At 40.3% G+C, this 21,941-nt stretch overlaps 1 protein-coding gene across 5 annotated transcripts in view; it reads left to right on the top strand.

The window, feature by feature from the left end:
- The window catches only part of TAFA4 (TAFA chemokine like family member 4), a 293,701-nt gene that overhangs the window by 204,940 nt on the left and 66,820 nt on the right, over positions 1-21,941 (top strand). For all 5 annotated transcript variants that reach the window (XM_029601063.1, XM_029601059.1, XM_029601060.1 and 2 more), the window contains one exon: positions 18,454-18,609. In XM_029601063.1, the coding sequence (XP_029456923.1) occupies positions 18,454-18,609 (156 nt within the window). The remainder of the gene's footprint in view (positions 1-18,453; positions 18,610-21,941) is intronic.

The following is a 21,941-nucleotide window of genomic DNA, read 5'->3' as shown; positions in this document are numbered from 1 at the left end:
TCTTCTCCCTCTTGAACTTCCTCCTCTGCGTCCTTCCAGCCTCTGTCTTTTTGCCAGGGAGCACTGGATAAAGACTCAATTTGAATTTTGGGAGCGACAGGAATGGAGGAGCTCTGGCAGCCACATGCAGCAGCTAAGGTAACTAACTGAGCTGGCTGCCCTCCTCACACCTTCTCCCTTCTTCTGCATTTGCTCATTGTGATGGGTTTATGTGTCTCTGCCTCCTTTCTCCTTTTGTTTTATAATTTGGAAGAGAGACTGATGGAGCTTTCAGTACTTCTTTAGCTCTTCTTTTGACTACATGAGCCCTATCCATGTCCATATTGCCTGCCCTATAGAGGCTAGTGTGCTACACAAAATGTTTATTAATATAGGTGTGCCTTAGCCTTTAAATGCTTGTGAACACTGCAGTAAATTGGAGCATTTATCTCTCCTTTCTGCTTTAATACCTCCACAAGCTTTCATTTAGTTTTGATTTAAAAACCTTTACCTCAATAACTTTCCTGCTTACCATCTTACTCAATATGGACTGTCTTATATTTATTTTTTAAATTCTAGCTATAATACCTGACATCCACAGTGTTTTACTCTTATTAGCTCTATGTCCTGTAGTTTTGGGTGGTGGTGGTGGTGATGAATTGTTGTGTAAGCTGTAACATTTGATTGTCTCTGCTGCATCTCCACACGTGTCTCTTTGAAGTCTATAATCCAAGCTTGAGCTGTCTGAATGTACATTATAGAATTTCTTTTTTGTCTTTGCTGCCTCTTCTTCCTAGTTGACAAAGGTAGAAAAAATACATTTTATTTTCAGTTTAGTGACTGGAATGTCAGCTATGGGAATGGGTATCTCTTCCATCATTGTTTATTGCTCAACACAGGAGGAAACGTATTTCTGTTTTTATTTCTCTGATGTTCACAGCATGCACAATCAGTCTTCTTGGGGTTTCCAGTGACATTTTTGTCTGCATATTTATGCATTTGGTGAGGGTCTTTCTGTGTTTTGCATGTGTGACTGAGGTAAAATATTCTGCTAGTTTATAGCTTTTGTGTTGTGATCTGTAGTGGTCTAGATGGATCTGTTTTACCAGTTGAAGGTATGTTGATGTTCTAGGGCCTCTTTTGGGGCCTAGTGCAGTATTTGAACTGTTATCTTTTCATAGCTACTGAAGATGCTGTTTCTGTCCTAGGAGTTAGTGCTATTTTGATATGGCAGGTTTGCTATATACTGTAGTTGCTGAGAATATATATATATATATATATTTTTTTTTTTGCAGGATTTTGTGTTATTTCACAACAGGACTGGTAATAGGGAGTCTGTGTCACTGTTACAAAAATGATAAACAATTTTTTTTTTTTTTGTATGGTGAGTAGCAAGAGAAAACAACCTAGTTCTGGCCAGACAGTCAGCCATTTCAGAGATTACCTTCAGTTAATGCAGTATGAATTTATTTTAATTTATACCTTTATTTATTACTTTTTTTGTAGTCAATCTTCAAAAATCATAGATGATACATTCATCAGACACCATGATATGATGTCTGAAACATATTTATATTGTGTGTGTATTCTCCTCTTAATCTCTCATATGGTACAATGCTACCATCAATATCTATCTATCGATTGATCGTTGGATAGCTAGATATAAATATATAGATATATTGATCGTTACTTTGTACCATTTGAAAAGTTAAGAAGGGAATCCAGAAGGGGGAATATTCCCCAAGGTAAAACTTGGGAAAAGCTTCCAGAGCTGGGGAAGAGTCAGAAGAGTAGGCATGAATCTATAGTTCCCAGAATGCATAGGGGCTCTGGAGGGGAAGTTTTTGAGAGAATGGAGAGTAGGAACTTCCAGGCCCCAGATGGGCCATTAGCCAGGGGATGAACCTTGGTGAATTTAAATGTGGGAAGTTTGGAAAGAAAGGCGAGGAGATGAACTAAGGGGCCAACTGCCAGTTCCGGAAGGAAGCTTACAAGGAGAGGTAGCATAGAATCACTAGTGGAAGTCTTCCCAGAGTAAAGGTAGAATCTTTAACTTTGTGAACAGAAGTATCTGCATGAACTGCTGGTAGGTGCTTGTAGCTGTAATAGGGAAAGAAATGAATGTATTAAATTCCCACTACAGATGAGAAACAATGCTGACCTTTTCAGGAATCTACTATGATACAGAGACTGTTTTAACAGAGACCATCATCACCACCAAAAGAGAGACATTGCTGGAACTGAGTAGTTGGTATGGATGGACAGACTAGAATAGGCCATATGGTCTGTTTCTGCCGTCCGGTTTCTATGTGCCTTATTCCAGAAACCGGGCAGGCTATAGAGATTGTTTTTACTGCACTGTTTAGCAAGTGACTCAACTGGAAGGAATAATAAATTTTGTGGAATTGAAGAGAGAGAATCATGAACTTATGAAACTTTACTGAATCAGCAGTTACCTGAGAGGAACAACCAATGAGTTGTGACTCGTATATATTAGTAGCTTATTAAATTGTCCTTTTTCCTGCCTGGCTAGGGTAAATTAAACTTCAAATGAGAGAACCTCTGGCCACTTTGTTGGTTGCAGAGGAATGCAAATGCCAAATGTTTCCTTTGAAAGTCAAAGAAAGTGTTAACATATTTTTGTGTGCTAACAGGACTCATTTAGCTGAAGCCAGTGCTGTATTTTCTAGACAACACTGACACAACGTGGACATTACTGGAAAAGGGAGATATTAGATTTACTATAATTAATTTTTCTTGTTCAGCATATGAAACATAAATTTATATTTGAACTCTCGAATGGTATATCTTTGCAACAGGGGTAAATGGTTTTTGAAAATTGCTACGATAATATGTTACATTTACATGCATAAGCTCTGATGAGAGATGGGGGACTGAATACTAATACGTATAAAAGGTAATAATGTTTTGTTTAAAGCAGAGAGAAAGACAAAGGAGGAGATAGGGGGGTGTAGCCATAAGGTAGCTGACTGCTGGGATCAAAGAAAGGGGCAATTTCAGGTGGCTGGATTTTTTTTTGTGGCCATTATTTATTTATTTATTTATTTATTTATTTATTTATTTATTTAACATTTTCATTTAACATTATCTGAAGAGAAACACTTATCCAGCAGTATTGAGACAGATAGCTGTTTGTTATTTTGTAGTAAGGAAAAGGAAGATGATTTTTAAATTAAGAGTGTGGATCCAAACAGTTTCTAGGTACCATTTTTATTTTATGCCCTATAAAGAGTATAATGCCAGTCTGTGAGTTATAATGAAGGCCTGGGGGAAAATGCTAGCACTTTCTGATTCACACTTCATTGGATGATGAATATTTTTCATGTGACCCTACTTGATTCATGATTGAAAATGGTGCACGCTGCTATGCAAAATGAAATGTTCAAACTCATAATTTACATTTAGCAGTAAAACCAGAGATTCCTTTTCCTGGTGTGCTAAAGCTCTTTCTTCATCTCTGCATTAAAAACCATGAAAATTACTTTGCAGTTCCAGAGCCAGAGTTCAACCAACCACATAGCAAATATGTGACTGCTCCTCAGTGCCAGCTATTTTTATTTTTCACTAAAGTCATAGTTCATTCTCTTAATTAGGTGACAGTGAAGCTGGACTGATAACTCGTGCATGGATAAAATTAGACATGATTCAGTTTGTCTTGTATTTATTAACAGCAACGTAATAGCTGAGTTGCAAGACTAACTACTGGCCTTCTTCAGATTCTTTCACTTTTAGTTAGTTTTGTCCACTCACCCTTGCTTGTCCTTTTCTTTTTCTATTGAACGCACCTATTCCTATCACAGATGTTTTGATATATTGACCGTTCCATTGGAATGGTTGATTGCTCCTTGAAGTCTCAGAACTCTTGTCTGGTCTTCTGTCCATCATGGCTTATGCTAGGGCACTTTAAAAACATAAGAAGTGCCATGCTGAGTCAGAGCAAAGGTCCATCAAGCTCAGCATCCTGGCTCCCAGAACGGCCAAGCCCGAAAAGTAGATTCATTGTCTTGCTGCTCACTCCCTAAGACAAGTGATGGATCTCCCTGAGTCACCTGGTTAATAATTATCTATGGATTTTTCTTACATGAACTTTAATCTCCAATTGGTTGTGATCTCTGACACTCCCATCAAGGGATTCACCATACTACAGGATTCACGTCAGCTGAGTTGGCACACATTTTCTTTTACACAGAAGAAGGGTAGACTTTGGAAGACAATTTTAAAACAGGAGAATTTTCAAAGTACTTATGCATGTAAATGTAACATATTATCATAGCAATTTTCAAAAACCATTTACCCCTGTTAAGTGCACTTAACATGAGTAAAACCTATTGGCAATTCAATGACATATGTTGAAGCAATTTTCAAAAGCCCACTTACATGGAAAAAGTGCATGTTGTCAAATAATACAAATAGTCTGCAGAACAGATGTTACAGCTGTGACAAAGCTGCAGCAGTTGAGCCTTAAGTGCTTCACAGCAGACATCCAGTGGGAACTAGGAGAGATACTCATGAGGCAGCCTTTTCCCATCCCTCTGAAACAGTGGGCTTTTGAAAATTACTAGAATATATTCAATTGAATTGTCAAAAGGGTTTACACAGGTAAATGCACTTAGGGAGGGTAACTTTAAAATGAGTGTGTGTGCGCCCATAAATATATGTGTCTAGGCATGCGGCAACATACGCTGAAATCTTATATCCTGTGTGCCTATACACACATATGTTATAAAATAGGCCTTGTGCGCGTGTGTGTGCTCCTAATTTTAAGCTCGGAATAGTCTGCATTTACATGCACAAGTGAGTAAATTTTAAAACATGCTTGCTTGCAGGAAATGACCAATTTAACCTCTAATTTGCCCAGTCTATATTGTAGATCATCAAGACCTTCCCTGGTTCTGTAACCTTTGCTCCCCCCAGTTTACCCAGATCCGTCAAGCACTTCATATGTGGGTAAAAATAGTTTTATTTAGACTTATACCTGATCAATAGCAGAAGTAAATTTGCACAGAAATGAACTGGACGCACCCTGCATTTGCTGTGTTACAAACACACAATTCTCCTGGCCCCCACTCTAGAATGCCCATGCTCCGCCCCCTGTTTCCTTCCCTTTTGTTTACTCCAAGCGAGATGTTCGCGCATTGGTACTTATATGTGTATGTGGCAGGTTTTTACAATCTGTCAGAGATGCAAATGTGCTAGATGTGCGTGCAACAGCGCTTTTTGGGGCGCATCTCTTTTAAAATTCACCTTATAATGTGTTTTTGGTGGAAACAAAATCAAACCTTTCTCATCTTATGTCAAATGACTCAGAATTTAGCACAAGACTACTTAGATGGAAATTGATCAGAAATTTTCAGAATTTTTTCATGAATGCCTTGAACAAAATCTTTGCAATATTTAGGAGCTAGAAAAGTATTCTCCTTTCTCAGATTCCGAGATAGTGTCAAATTCTCGACAGTGCAAAATAAGGTACGCATGTGCCAAACTTCCTCCCTTCAACGGCAGGGGAGCAAGTCTGATATTTCACTTTCAATGCAAAGCCAGCATAGCTCTCTGCTTCAACGGCAGGGGAGGAAGTTTGACACTTCACGCATATCCAGCATAGCCCTCTGCTTCAACGGCAGGAGAGCAAGACTAATACTTCACTTTCAGTGCATAGCCAGCATGGCTCTCTGCTTCAATGGCAGGGGGGAATGAAGAAAGGTGAATCTATATTCAGGCAACAATCAGCAAGGACTGAATTACATAGTCTGGATAAACAGATAAGCATGGGTGTAGCTTGCTTATTGCGGTGGTTAATACCCCTAACTAAATTAAGCTATTTCACTTAGATGCAGTTCCAACACTGCTCTCTACATTAATGTTGGGGGTGGAAGGGAAATAGAATAAAAAAAGGTTACTAAGAGCCAAGAGAAACAGATAAGTATGTGAGAGAAAAATAAAAGTGTGAAAGCTTGCTGGGCAGACTGTATGGGCTGTTTGGTCTTCTTCTGCCGTCATTTCTATGTTTCTATGTTATTACCTGCTTGTGAAATTTTGTTTGAAAAATAAGCTTCCTTAGCTGTGCTGGTGGCAGCTTGGTGTCTGTAAAGTTGAATTCTATAAGACACTATAAGCCAAGTTGATGCAGGTAGTGCTTATAGTCCATTAAGGAAGGGGAAAACAACAGGCAATATTTCATACTATATAGACCTTTCAGTTCTTTGGTGTTTACTTGTGAGGCTCAACGTTATAAAGTATTGGGTTTTTAGAACAATGTAGCTTATAAACCTAAAGGTAAAAAACACACCACAAAAGACAAGCAATTACTGTACTTACTTATCGACCTTAAAGGAATAAATTGCGATAAAATTATGAGTAAAAAGAAAAATTTGATAAAACTAAAATCTCTAATTCTGTAGCTTTTCCAGATATTATACTATAGAATATACTGGTTAGCATAATTGTTTTATGTGATGAAAGTAAATTCTTGATGTTTTCTGTCTTTGGAAGATGTTTGTTAAATAAGATCCTCTAAGACAGTCTTCTTAAGTTCTGTCAGATTCTCCATAAGCAAATGGTTTGCATGATATTTTGACATTACAGAGTTTAAGCTGGCATTACTTATTTCCTATTACAGTTTTCAAGATACCATTGATCACAGGATATTGATATAGCTCTGAAAGACAAAATATATATGCCTCCCTACTGTTGCTTCAGAGTGGAATTAATCTCTTGTAGGCTTGTGTAATCGGTAGCAATCCCTGTTCTGTGTCTTTGCAGGTATTACTGATGCTCTGCTGTTTTCAAGAGGCTAGTCTATTCATTCAGTAATGGATTAGAAAAAAATGACTAAAGGTTACTTATGATGATACAAATTTGCCATTGATTGCAAGGTGCAATAGAGGTTAAAAGCTCCTTCCGTTGGATGTCAGAAAAATATGATAGGCTTTGATAAATATAGGTTGAGGATTTTCAGTTTGAACTGGTTTTCCATTTCTTGGATAAATTGCTGTAGACTGAATTCTAGAATGTGTGTTTGGAAGATAGAGCACTAATGAACTGTGCAGCAGCATTCACTCATAACTCTATTAGGATAGGTTTTGCATGAGAACCCAACAACTGATAGGAACTGACTGTAGAAATAGTTGGCAATGCCTGGACGAGGACTGTTGCTGTGATTATTGGACTGGATGGAAAGGGAAGAGAATTAAAAATTAGGAAACATCCCTGGGTTATTGTCAATGAAGGCTTGGGACACCATTTCCCCAGTAGAGGCTGAGTCCAGTTAAGCTAGAAGTCCAAAAAGAGCAAGTGAAAACTACCAGGGAAAAAACAAACAACCCTCTTCCCACCAAATAAACCCTCCAAACTTAGATGCTATTCATGCTGCAAGAGTGTTCAGAAGGCTACCAATATTATTTTATTATTATTATTTACCTAAAATAGCACAATCACTATTCTCTGAACAAAATAAATCAGTTTACCCATTTAGACTACAAGCCCTTTGGTGCAGGAAAAAAAGTTGTAAATTGGAAAGGTCTTCTAGAAATTAAAAATATTATATATTAATACTTTAGGAAGATTTTCAGCCATTTAAAGGTCAATGTTCAAATAGCTTGTCCAGACAAATTGTGGGTTTTCAAGTAGCTGGATAAAAATTATCTGGATAAGTTGCAGGTGTTCCAGTGCTGAATTCAGTTAGCTGAACTCTGATATTCAGAGTTTTCTGGATAACTTATCCACCTAAGGCCTAGATTTATCAAATTTATCAAATTTACAATTTGATGTCATAATGCCTCTGTATCGCTTCATGGTGAGACCACACCTTGAATACTGTGTACAGTTCTGGTCGCTGCATCTCAAAAAAGATATAATTGCGATGGAGAAGGTACAGAGAAGGGCTACCAAAATGATAAGGGGAATGGAACAGCTCCCCTATGAGGAAAGACTAAAGAGGTTAGGACTTTTCAGCTTGGAGAAGATACGACTGAGGGGGGATATGATAGAGGTGTTTAAAATCATGAGAGGTCTAGAACGGGTAAATGTAAATCTGTTATTTACTCTTTCGGATAGTAGAAAGACTAGGGGGCACTCCATGAAGTTAGCATGTGGCACATTTAAAACTAATCGGAGAAAGTTCTTTTTCAATCAACGCACAATTAAACTCTGGAATTTGTTGCCAGAGGATGTGGTTAGTTCAGTCAGTATAGCTGTGTTTAAAAAAGGATTGGATAAGTTCTTGGAGGAGAAGTCCATTACCTGCTATTAAGTTCACCTAGAGAATAGCCACTGCCATTAGCAATGGTAACATTGAATATTCTTAGTTTTTGTGTACCTGCCAGGTTCTTATGGCCTGGATTGGCCACTGTTGGAAACAGGATGCTGGGCTTGATGGACCCTTGGTCTGACCCAGTATGGCATTTTCTTATGTTCTTATGCTATAAATATAGCGTAAATTGCGCCGGTGCAAAAAATGGGCATGGTTAGGCTAATTTCACGTGTATCGCATCGCATAGGAAATGATCACATAGTGTGTGGCATCGGTGCATCACGCATTGTGTCAGTAATCGTGCGTCATTTTATGTGGTGCTAGTTGATTAATGCGTGGCTCATTGTTTTTCTGGTTTATATATACCAGCTTCCTGCAGCTACCTCTTTGAGGGTGTGTCAGGCGTTTGGAAAGAGGAAAGGAGAGTAGATGAGTTATTGGTTGGAGTTTAGTGGAATTAGTGGATAGCGATTTCTGAGTCAGTTGTCCAGCCCTCTGTTCTCATTTTGTCTCTTGACTTTATCTATGTGTGGAAGTTTATGTTTGTCAAGTTTGTCAGTTTGTCTTTGTGTTTGGGTGAGGCATGGAGGTGAGAGAGAGGAGGAGTGGTGAGGCGTGGCAGTGAGGCAGAGGAGTGGTGGTGAGGCAGAGGAGGAGTGGTGAGGCGTGGCAGTGAGGCAGAGGAGTGGTGGTGAGGAAGAGGAGTAGTGAGGCATGGTGGTGAGGTGGAGGAGGAGGTGAGGTGTGTGGTGGTGTTGAGAAGATGGAGCATGAGAGACAACGAAAGAGAGGAGAGGCATGAGGAGAGGAGGGAGGACGATGGCAGGAGTGCTAGGGGAAAGGCGGAGGGGTAGGATCAGGGACAGGAGTAGAGATAGGGAGGGGAATAAGGGATAGCAGGAGCGGGAGGGGGAAGGGGTTACTACTCTTCAGTTTGTCAGTTTGGCCTACCACATCTTCCAAGTTCACCGTGATTTGGTTCAGTTCATCTGAATCATTACCCTTGAAACCTGTCTCCAGAATAGGTATCTCCCCAACATCCTCTTCAGTAAACACCGAAACAAAGAAATCATATAACCTTTCCGCGATGGTCTTCCCTAAGAGCCCCTTTAGCCCCTCAATCATCTAATGGTCCAACAGACTCCCTTACTGGCTTTCTGCTTCGGATATTTTTAATAAAGTTTTTATAATGAGGTTTTGCCTCTTGGCCAACTTCTTTTCAAATTCTCTCTTAGCCTGTCTTATCAATGTCTTACATTTAACTTGCCAGCACTTATACTTTATCCTATTTTCTTCTGATGGAGCCTTCTTCCAATTTTTGAATGAAGATCTTTAGGATAAAATAGCCTTTTTCACCTCACCTTTTAACCATGCTGGTAATCGTTTTGCCTTCCTTCCACCTTTCTTAATGTGTGGAATACATCTGGACTGTGCTTCTAGGATGGTATTTTTTTAACAATGTCCATGCCTGTTGCACACTTTTTTCCTTTGTAGCTGCACTTTCAGTTTTTTTCTAACTATTTTTCTCATTTTATCAAAGTTTCCCTTTTGAAAGTTTAGCACTAGAGCCATGGATTTACCTACTGTCCCCCTTCCAATTATTAATTCAAATTTGATCATATTATGATCACTATTGCCAAGCGGTCCCACCACCGTTACCTCTCTCACCAAATCCTGCGATTCACTGAGAATTAAATCTAAAATTGCTCCTTCTCTTGTTGGTTCCTGAACCAATTGCTCCATAAAACTGTCATTTATTCTGTCCAAGAACTTTATCTCTCTAGCATGTCCTGATGTTTCACTTACCCAGTCAAAACTGAGGTAATTGAAATCTCCCATTATTACTGCACTACCAATTTGGTTAGCTTCCCTAATTTCTCTTAGCATTTCACTGTCCGTCTCACCATCCTGGCCTGGTGAAAGGTAGTATACTCCTATCATTATACTTATCCCCAAGACACAAAGGATTTCTACCCATAAAGATTTGATTGTGCATTTAGTCTCATGCAGGATCTTTATCTTGTTGGACTCTATGCCATCCCGGACTTAAGGTGCCCCCCCCCCCGTTACCAAGATGCTCCTTTCTGTCACTGCAATATAATTTGTACCCTGGTATAGCACTATTCCTCTTTCTACCATGTCTCTGAGATGTCAATTAAGTCTAGGTCATCATTCTCTGATATACACGCTAATTCTCCCATCTTACTTCTTAGGCTTTTGGCATTAGCATACAAACATTTCAAAATGTGTTTTTTGTTTGTATTAACATTCTGCTTTTCAGTTGACAGGGATAAATTGGAATCTTTTAGCTCAGATGAGTTTTTAATTATAGGTAGTTGGACTACTTATTATTGGAACCTCTTGGATGCCCTAGCTCCAGTGCTTCATTAATATCCTTCGATGATACCTCCCTCTGAACCATTCGCTGCTGAGTGATTGTCGGCTTTCCCCTTTAAGTTAAAAGTTGCGACCCTATATCCCCCTGAACCCATCTAAGAGCTGGGTACTCAGCAGAGGGAAAGGAAGAGGTTAAAAGAAACCTGGAAGAAGGTTCAACAAAATCGCATGTATATTGTGTGCCCCGAATTTTTTTTTTTTTTTTTTTTACGTCAAGACTTTTTTTTGCATGGTGCTGCTTTCTGTGGTTCCTCCTACTTAGTATTGTGATGATACTAAGTAGGAGGAACCACAGGAAAGCAGTTTTTTGTTTTTAAGTTGAGCCCTTGATGCACGGGAAAACTTTATGCCTGTTCTGGGCAGGCATAAAATGTGACGGGTTAAAAAGTGCACCTTGGGCACAAGGGGATTTTTTGGATTGTGGGGTAATAGCTAATAGCTTCATCAACATGGAATTTACATGTGATGAGCACTATTAGCTATGCGTGAGTTTGGATGCATGTTTTAGATGTGCTGATCCCCTTATTACATTGGGGGTTTTGGATGCACATCCAAAACACACGTCCAAGCACTTGTTAACCTGTGCACCAGGCTCAGCGCACGATATTGCATCGACCTATAAGAAAGTAATTTTCAAAGGTATTTCCACTGGTAAAAAAAGTGCTTTACCCATGCAAATGGCCTGCTACTGTTGCACTCGTGCCTGTTCTCGCCCTCGCTCCACCCTCTCTACCTTAGTGGCGACTCCCTTCGGGTCTGACGGACAGATGCTGCTACGGCTTCTCCTCGCCGTACTTCCTGGAATCCCCGGGCTGGCCTGACGCTGCGGATCCGCCATGTTCCTGATGACGTAGGGGGCGTGTGTGCACTCCAGAGTTTGTACCGGCAAGGGTGCGAAACTCGGGGGCATCCCCCCGTAGTGACATCATCTGCTTCCAGCTTAAAAGGTCTTTGCTTGCTACTATGAATCGAGTTAGCAAGGGGAATTCCTTCTCCGCTGCTCTGCCTCCCACCTTACCTAGGGATACCCGCTCCTCGGGGGCCTCGCTCTCTCTTCTTGATTTCAGATTGCTAAGACAGGATCTGGTATTCGCTCTACGAGGGCCTACGTTCCTAAATGCTCAGAAGACTCCTTACTACCTGGAAGCGATCGCAGACATGAACACAGTGAGTTCTATTACAGATAGGAACCAGTACTCGCTCCACGAGGGCCCATGTTCCTAAATCCCTTCTCAACTCTCTTCTATATCAGAAGCTATCATATACTATATCTTGTGCATTACTATTATAGATTGCAGACAGGAACTGGTACTCGCTCCATGAGGGCGAGTACCAGTATGTTCCTAAAACCCTCCAAAGACTCTCTTCTATTCCATAAGCCATCTCATACACAGATATTGTGAGTTCTCATTCTAGACTGCATATAGGAACCAGCACTTGCCTACGGCTCCTGTTCCTGAATATACTGAAGACTCTGTTGCATAGAAGCCATTACAGATCTCTACAATTGTGAGTGTATCATCTACTACTGGTTATGTATCCAGCATACCCTGTCTACTCACTACCCATAGTCTCTCTCTACAGCTCAGCAACCCAGAGACCGCAATTCAAGTATCTGAGGGATTTCAGCCCTGCCGGGCACATCAGCTCACTACTGCCACCTCTGATGGTTCTACTTCCTGTCTAATAAAGAACTATCTATGTTTGTCTCCATACTCCAGCCTAGCCGGTGGTCCCTCTCAGGATATCCTCCTGGGGGCGCTGTCATCTGCCATCAGCCCAGGGATTCACAAATTTACCTCGTGTCATTCCTTACACTACTAGGACGGTATTATACAACTGCCATTCTGTGGGAAGCCAACCCACCACAGATCATTAACTCCGCCTACGGAGTATTACAATTGTTAGCTCTTCCCCTTGGCCGGGTGATCCATAACCGATTGCTAACTCCCTGGCGGACTTATAACAGATTGCTACTCTTAGCAGTAGGGATTGATAACAGATTGTTAACTCCTCCCTCTCCAGGAGGAGATCCATATCAGACTACTAACTCCTCCCCCTACAGGAGGAGCTCGATAACAGATTGCTAACTCTGAGCAGCAGAATTATAATAGATTACTAACTCCTCCTCTCTGGAGGAGCAGATTTACAACAGCTACAAAACTGCCTGCCCAATATGTAGGGGTAGACTTTCACATGTATGTCCTGTTGGCAAGCAAGTTTACCCACAGTGAGTGGAGGTGTTTCTGGGGCGGTACTGGGGAGTGGGTTTGCACAAGTGTACGCATACATTTTCCCAGAAAATCTCTGCGCACAAATCAGCAGGCGTGACTATTTGTGGGCGGTCTTGGAAAGGTAATTTTGAAAGGGAAGGCGTGCTTGTACTTTGCCTTTGAAAAAATCGGTATAACTTATACATGTATTTGATTTAAAAATTTTGTGGGCAGTTACAAATGACCCCTTAGGAATCATACCAGGGGCAGCTGAAAATGAAGAAGTGGGTGAGGGTGGGGTGCAAGGAAATGGGACATTTATCCATGGTAAAAAAAAAAAAAAAAAAAGTCAGGGGGAGATAATTTGGCACTGCTCTTCGGATAGTGGAGCAATGAGCACTATGAACTCCTTACCAAGAAAAAAACAGAAAGACAAAAGTGACAATGCAGGAAATAAAACAGTTTAGAGGGAAATGTGAAGCTGGGCAAAATGTAAATCATTTCAGATAGCAGTTTTCTTTCTATTACCCACTGCCCAGGTGTTAGCGGGTCATATGCTGGGATTATAAGAAAATGAAACTGAAAAATTGTGGGGAAAAAATAACACAATCTCCAGTCGGATTGGGGAGCCTTGTTATTTTATTTTATTTTATTTTTTTCAGATCACTTTTCAATTCTAAAAAAAAACCCAACTTTATACATTTATTGTCTGTTCTGAGGGAGAGGGTAGAGTATGTAAAGCTGAGCAGGAGATGTGTGGGTGGGCAGATTGGATAGAGCATATGATTTTTATTTGCCTTGCTGTCATGTTCTATGTTTCTATTCAGTATTGTAGGGCTGTCATAGTTCTGTTATCTTTTGTTCTGTTAGATGATCACTAATAATAATTATAATGATAATAATAAAAAAAAACAAGTCCACAGCCCACAGACTGTGAGGGTTATCTTTTATCTTGTGTTCAAAATATTTTTCATTCTTTTATTCAACTCTAGCCCATTTTGCTGGGTCATATGTTCTTCTTAAAAATATCTTTTAAATATTCACATTTTTCAGAGCATAAACCTGTGGACTGAAAATCATGTTCTTACATTATATATACATAGATTTCTTGCCTACAGAGATTGCTCTGCATACAAATGTGGCATCAGTAGTCAGGTTCATTTTTCAACTGCATGTAAAATGGTGTAATCATAAAATATGAATTCCTCTTCTTTATATTTAGCAGTGTTCCATAATTTGGGGACTTTATGGAGTGTGTTCTTTGAAGCATTGAGTGGGTTAGCTTGATGGAATAGTGGCTTAGTAGCTTTGCTATGCATGGCCTTGCCAAAGGCTTGAGCTACATTTCTGGAGCTCGCTGCTGTTCCTTGTGTCAGAAACATTTACAGTTTCTTTTGGGGGATTAGAGGAGTGGTTAAAGCTGGAGGGGAAGGCCATTTACCTTGGCATTTGAGTAACTTCAGTGATCTTAATTGAGCAGGGTGTTGCCAAGTATGGTTAAAATGGAATGTGCTGAGCTAAAGCAGTGGATAGCCAGAATTGATTTTTTGGGTGGGCACAAGGTTAACATGGGTGGGCTGTAGGCATGCAGGTCTACTAGTTGTTTTTTTACTGATAAATAATGCCATATACTGCACCCTAGAATGGCTTTCTAAGTAATTTGCAACAGCCATTATGCATCATGTATGAAACTTTAAAATAATTTACTTCAATTATTTCTAGCACTTACCAGCATTAAAAATTCCTTATTAATCAGAATTTTTTATATTTATTGCAGTTTATAAATGCACAAGTATAGAAAACAATCAGATCCAATCATATAATAAAACAAAAATTAATGTATTCTTTCATGAACCATCTTTGCAGAAAACCAGAAATCTTCATAAATTCAATAAAATATAATTAATCATCAGAACAGGTGCAGCACAGAGCTAGGGCAATTCACATTACAACTAACATGAAAAAAAATTTCAAATTCTGGTGTCACCTCAGCAAAAAATAACCCTCCACTGCTATTTTGTGAAGTAACACAAACTCTTGCAAAGAAAGAGGCATCTAGAACCTTGCCATAAAGTCACAGCACTGACTCTCAGGATTCAAATAACAGCAATCTTATGAAAAAGCAGCAATGCAAATACTACACCAGGCCCTAGAACATTAATACATCACCTATGGGAATAACAGAACAAGCTGGACTACTACTACAGAGAAACTACACACTAGCAGAAATACACACACAGGCAAAGCTGAGACCGACCCTTACCTAATATAGAAATAAGAGACTATAAATTAGAAATAGAAACATGCAGATAAAACCAAAATAGAAAGCCTGGGAAACTAAAATTTCTGAGCAGTGGAATACTTAAGAAAGAGCAAAATACAAAAATATAAGAAATACACATTCTCAAAGATGACATATTTAAATTGCTCGTAATAATAAAGCTAAAGTACAACAGATTATCAACAAAACAAATCACAGTGAATTACGTTTTTTTGTATCATTAAGTAGACCTCTTACATAGGCGTAGATGTGAATGCTATTCAGCATAATGTTTTACACCAGTAGTATAATCATGGGTCAGAAATGAATTTTATATGCTTAGTGAGTCCAAAGTGAAAAGAATTCAAAGTTGATGTAGCATGACATTTCTCATTGTATTCATTGTTGCAGAATTTCTTAATGCATCATAGTAATGACAACATTCAATTTCTTAAGATAATGTAGGAATGTGAGGAAACGCATTACTTCCATGTTGGTGAAAATGCCATGAAAATCATCTCACATACATTCGGCTCCTTGATGAAGGCAGATGCCGAAACATGGTCCGTGTTGGGCTAGTACACCTTGAGCCTTGTAACATCTTTAACTCTCAGGCATTTCTTCACATGCAAAAAAAGCTAAGTAGCTACATTATCTTAAGAAATTGAATGTTGTCAATGTTGTCAGGCACATGTCAGGCACATGTCAGGCAATGTTGTCAGGCACATGACCAAGCTCAATCGAAAGCGGAAGAATTAGCTCTATTCTTCAGCAACAAAATCAACACTCTTCTATCTCAGCTCCCCACTAACCCCACTGTTCCACTAACCACTCTTCAACCCTCAATCAACCTCACTCAGTTAGAAGAACTTGATACAACTTCATCCATGGAGATCCAAGGAATTCTAAGGAAAATGAAACCTTCTTCCCACCCTTCAGACCACATCCCAGCCAAACTACTACTATCAATTCCAGATTCTATCTCCAAAACCCTGGCAGATATCATAAATTGCTCCCTCACACAAGGACTCTACCCTGACAACCTCAAACTAGCCTCACTCAAACCCCTTCTCAAAAAACCAAATCTTGACCCAAACGATCCTAACAACTTTAGACCGATAGCCAACCTCCCCTTCATAGCCAAGATAATGGAAAAATTGGTAAACTCACGACTCTCAAACTACCTTGAAGACAATAACCTACTATTCCCATCACAATACGGATTCCGTAAAACCTTAAGCACGGAAGCCCTCCTCATCTCTATGACCGACCACATCATCCTAGGCTTAGACAAAGGACAATCCTTCCTTCTGATCCTACTCGACCTTTCGTCTGCATTTGACACGGTCAATCACTCTCTTCTCATCAACCAACTAACAGCCATAGGTATCTCTGGCACTGCCCTATCTTGGTTTAGAACCTTCCTCAGCAACAGAGGATATAAGGTTAAGATTCATAATAAAGAATCCTCTCTTCACCCCGCGTCAGTAGGAGTCCCTCAGGGCTCATCCCTGTCTCCTACCTTGTTTAACATTTATCTGTTACCCTTATGTGAACTCCTCACTAACCTCAATCTCAAACACTTCCTCTACGCCGACGATATTCAGGTCCTGATCCCCATCAAGGAGTCACTCGCAAAAACACTGTCTCACTGGGAAACCTGCCTCCAAAATATCAAACAGCTTCTCACAAGTCTCAACCTGATACTAAATTCATCAAAAACGGAACTTCTAATCATCACACCAGAAAACAGCTCCCTCACACACACTCATCCAACCTTACCAAACACTACACAAGTGAGAGACCTAGGAGTTCTAATTGACAATCAGCTAAACCTGAAAGCGAACATCAACAAAACCACCAGAGACTGCTTTTATAAGCTCCAAGTGCTGAAAAGAATACGACCTCTCTTCCACACTCATGACTTTAGAACGATTCTACAATCAATCATTTTCGCAAAGCTGGACTATTGTAACACCATCATGCTTGGTCTCCCTTCATCACACACCAAACCATTGCAAATGGTCCAAAATGCCTCCGCCCGTATACTCACTAACACCAGGAGAAGAGAACACATAACACCTATCCTGATGGGCCTCCACTGGCTGCCTATCCACTTCAGAATAATCTACAAGGCCATTCTCACCATTTTCAAAAACATCCATCAATTAGCCCCAATCGATCTCCATATCCCCCTCCGATTACACTACTCAACAAGACCGACAAGAGATGCTTACAAAGGATCACTTCAAGTACCTCCAGCCAAAACTACCAGACACATCACGCTTAGAGATCGGGCCTTCTCCACAGCTGGTCCAACTTTATGGAACTCCATTCCCCCGGATCTTAGAATGGAACCCAGCATCTCAACATTCAAGAAAAGACTCAAGACGTGGCTGTTCACGCAGGCCTTTGCTAACTCCAACATTACTTAACTCCCTTCAATCAACATACTTCGCTAGTAATAGCATTAATAGCCACCCCTTATAATGTTATTATATATATTTATAATTATCTGATCTTCATTTTCCTTCTTACTCCAAGTTATTGATTCCCTGTTACATGTAACTGCTTTTCTGCACTATTGTTCAAATTGTAAAGTTTATTTTAATTGCACCCCTGTTTCTTGTGAACCAGCATGATGGGACTATCGTCTTGAATGTTGGTATATAAAAAAACTTAAATAAATAAATAAAAATAAATCTTTACTGCATTTATTAGTAAATACCATCAATTCTATTATTGCTTAATCCAAATGCATTGTATTATTCCATTAGCTTTCTATCATTTTTGTTTGAACTTTCTAGTTTTCTTCTTCATTTACTTGCAGTGCTTCACATTGTATTTTCTATGACAAATCACATGGATTCCTGTATCATAGATATTTCACAATCCAAATATTTATTTATCTATTTATTTATTTTAAACATTTTTATATACCGCTAATAAGATTAGTAACAATCCATCTAGGCGGTTTACAATGATACATACATAATGAATTAAACTAAAAAGACAATACGACAAATGTCAATTTATTAGTTTATGAATACAAATTTGTACATGAAAGAACTCTTTAAATGGGAAGTGGGGGGAAAAGAAAGGTCAATGACTATTGAGTGCAATGTGGCTTTGTTTTTATGTTTCTCAGGCAACAATCTGTAGTTGATAGCTTTGCCTTGGACACTGCAGCAGTGATATCCTTAGCATACTCCAACTAGAGTAGAGAATGTAAGGGACATCGCGTCTTTCAACATTAAGAGGTTGCATGCTTTCCAATCTGGGCCTGTATTTTGGGAAATCTAATCTTCACACATCTATGCTTCCATGGTTATTAGGTCATCACCAAGTGAAACAGGGCACATGTGAAGTTGTGGCAGTGCACCGGTGCTGCAATAAGAACAGAATCGAGGAGAGGTCACAAACTGTGAAGTGCTCGTGCTTTCCAGGACAGGTGGCTGGCACGACCAGGGCTCAACCCTCCTGTGTGGAAGGTAAGTTCTGCCTCATTTGTAATGTAATCTAACCAGGTCTGAGTAATTCACCTCCTCATTCGCAGTATCCCTAAACCCTCTGACATTTAGCTAGGATAATCCTTTATTTACTTTGCATTGGAAACATCATTTTGAATTTCTTGGTTATAATGAGCAAGGCACATAAATCTTACTGCAATTAATCTTCTTAATGCATGTGCTCATTCTTTTCCTATGGTACTCGACAGTCAAATGCTTTTAAAATTTCAGGTCTCAAAGGCATAAGAGTTTATCCTACAAGAAGTATGTCATGGCATGTTTACTCCTGCTTTTCTGACCTTTCTATAAAAATGCATAGTGATAGATGCAGTTGTCTTGCATTTCAGCAACAATGAAAAGGGTCATTTTAAGTTTATTTTATTGCTATTTTATTTATTTAAAACATTTGTTTGCTCAGTCCAAAATTCTTGTGGCTTCCGAAAACACAATCATAAAATCAAACCCAGCACTCAATAAGCCAGTTAAGTAGGACTTACCCGGCTATCTAGTAGTCCGCTGAATAACAGCTAAGTAGAAAGTGCATCAAGCTAGGTAGAGAGAGGACATATTATAGATCTACTCTTCTTTTACCTTTCATCACTCCAAATCACATAAAATCTTCACTGATGGCAAATTTGTTGTTCGTACCTATGACTGTGCATGTAAAACAACCCCTCAAAACCTACTATCCCCCCCAACCTCACCCCTTTACTAGTTGACCCTCTTACAGTGGTATAAAAAGTTGACTTAGATGTGAGCCTCCACACTCTCTCTCTCTCTCCCCTCCCGAACCGGTATTTGCAAAAAAAACCAACATTTTGGCCAGTAATGCACAGCTAACGCAGGCATAACGCACAGAAAAAAGGTGTAGCTACTACCTGCATTGCTGTGCGTCTGTCGCACACTACGTTAACCAACCCTCATTTCCATTTATTTCTCCCAGTCGAATACTGATTTTAAATTTGCATACATATTTTGCGATGCAGTATTTATCGCGCACTTTACAGTGTTATCATGGGCGTTAGGGCCCTAACACCAGCGATAAGACCCTAACACATTTTGATAAATGACTCCCTTAATTTGAAGCTAGTTACATCTAGAAAATTGCTATAGTACATGCCATTGAATTATTCATAGGATTTACTTGTGTTAAGTGCACTTACATGGGTGTGTGTGTATATATAATCTATGGCTTTTGAAGATTGCTATGATAGGGGCCGATGCAATATAGTGTGCTCAGCCGAGTGCACTGTATAACCCACACTTGAATACAATAGTGCTCATCACATGCAAATGCATGTGAATGAGGCTATTACTCATTCACTCCGCATTCAAAAAAAAAAAGTGTGCATCTCACACGCACATTTAGCTCTCAGATATTGCCTACCTAGAGCAGGCGTTAATAGCTGAGCGCATGTAAAAGAAGTACAGAAAAGCAGAAAAAACTGCTTAAAAAAAAAAAAAACCCTCCGCAGATCGCCAAGTTATGAAGACCGACGCCAGTAATCTCGGCATCGGTTTTCATAACCGGCCATCTGCCAGTAATGAAAACGGATGCCGATCGTCATAACTGGCAGACGGCCGGTGACAAAAACCGATGGCGAGTTTACTGGCGTCAGTTTTTGGAACTGGCAGCCATGGCGGGGTCGCGCGCATATTGCATGGCACCCCCCTTGCGGGCGCCATGCACCCATTAAGAAAGCGGGAGCTGACTTTTCAGCGCCCACTTTCCGCGCTTTGTATTGCATTGGCCCCATAGTATGTTATATTTACAAATGTAACTCCTTTGAAAATTCACCTAAACAGAGGTTAACCTGAAAGTTTCATGTAAATATTTACTCAATCCGTTGCGACGGGATCTCCTGCCGTGTAACTTTACCTCTGCTATGGATGACGTGTAAATAATAAAAAACTCTAGGCAAGTCAGTGGGGTTTTAAGGGTTGGAGCTAACAGGGGGAAGGGAGGCTATTAAGTGAGAGGGGTTTGGAAGACCTCTTTCTTAATTGGGTAAACTGGGAAAACTGGCAATGGCATTGGCGCGCATCCCTATTAAAATCCCCCCACTTTTGCAGTAGATTTGGCTTCTATGCGCATAGGCATGCACCACTTAAAATTGAGCGCACATGTGCGCACGGCCCAGCTATTTTATAACATATACATGTGTATGTTATAAAATGGCCTTGTCGTCCCTGGGCACGGGCTGAAGAATGCATGCACATGTGCGCCTGCGCACCAGAATGAAAGTTACCATCTAAACGGCTAGTTTCAAATATTTACCTTGCTTATCCTGCTAAAAGTTAACTGGATAAGTCTTTATACGGCTAAACTTTAGTCAAATAAGAAAGGGGAATGTTGGGGGCACCCTGGGGCAGGGTTGCATTAGACAAATAACTTATCTGGCTAACTCTAGATGTGCCTGCTGGTAATTCTGAAGTTATCTGGGAACATGTGCTATGTTCAAAAGAAGATAGCTGGTTAAGTGACGAAGTGTTAAAAAAAAAGATCACAGACCAGTTCCCTTCCTCCCTCCCACCCGAGTGCCAAAGGCTTTGCCCTTTTGCCACCTCCTCTCCAAAGTGCCAGTATCTCCCCCTCTCCCCACCCCACCCACACTCCTGATTTGCATTTTTCTTTTGCAAATCTGTTTATTTCCAGGACCTCCTTCTTTCCCCCAGCCCACCCACAACCCTTCCACCCCTTCCTGCACCTTAAATTTATCCTTCTTTTCAACCCAGATCATGGTAGCCTCCTACTGTGACCTGGGCAGGCGCTTCTGGTGTCTGTATGTTTCTAGGAGCTACACCAAAAGCATATGTTTCCATTGTAGCTGTTTAGCGATGCCAGAAATGCCGGGCCCAAATCATGGTAGGGGAGGCTACCATGATCTTGGATGAAGATAAACATAAATTTAAGGTATAGGAGGGTAAGTGTTGGCATGGGGGGAAGGAGGGAGGGGCCATGGAGATAAATAGATTTCCTAAAAAAGATAGGACCTGGGGTCTCCGGGCCAACAGCTGTAATCTCCTGCTGCTGCTTCGCTAGTGGAGCAGCCAGCTTAGAATGGCCTATATGGTCCAATTGCAGCCTTCCTTTTCCCTGCCCTGTGACCAATCAGAGGCCTCCTTTCTTCTTCCTGAGCCTGCAGACCAATGCTGACAGGCAGAAAGGGAGGAGGCCTCTGGCCTGTGGGAACAGGAAGAAGGGAGAAAGCCAATAGCAGAAGAGCAGTAGAAGATGCTGCTGCTGCTGCTGCTATTGGCTGGAAGGAGTCTTGCTATCAACCCCCAGGAGGAGGTTGCCCCTACAGGTGAGT

This window comes from Rhinatrema bivittatum, chromosome 4 (genome assembly GCF_901001135.1).
Source record: "Rhinatrema bivittatum chromosome 4, aRhiBiv1.1, whole genome shotgun sequence".
Classification (NCBI taxonomy): domain Eukaryota; kingdom Metazoa; phylum Chordata; class Amphibia; order Gymnophiona; family Rhinatrematidae; genus Rhinatrema; species Rhinatrema bivittatum.
The sequence above is the reverse complement of the archived record's forward strand: the minus strand, read 5'-3'. Positions and strand labels throughout refer to the sequence as shown.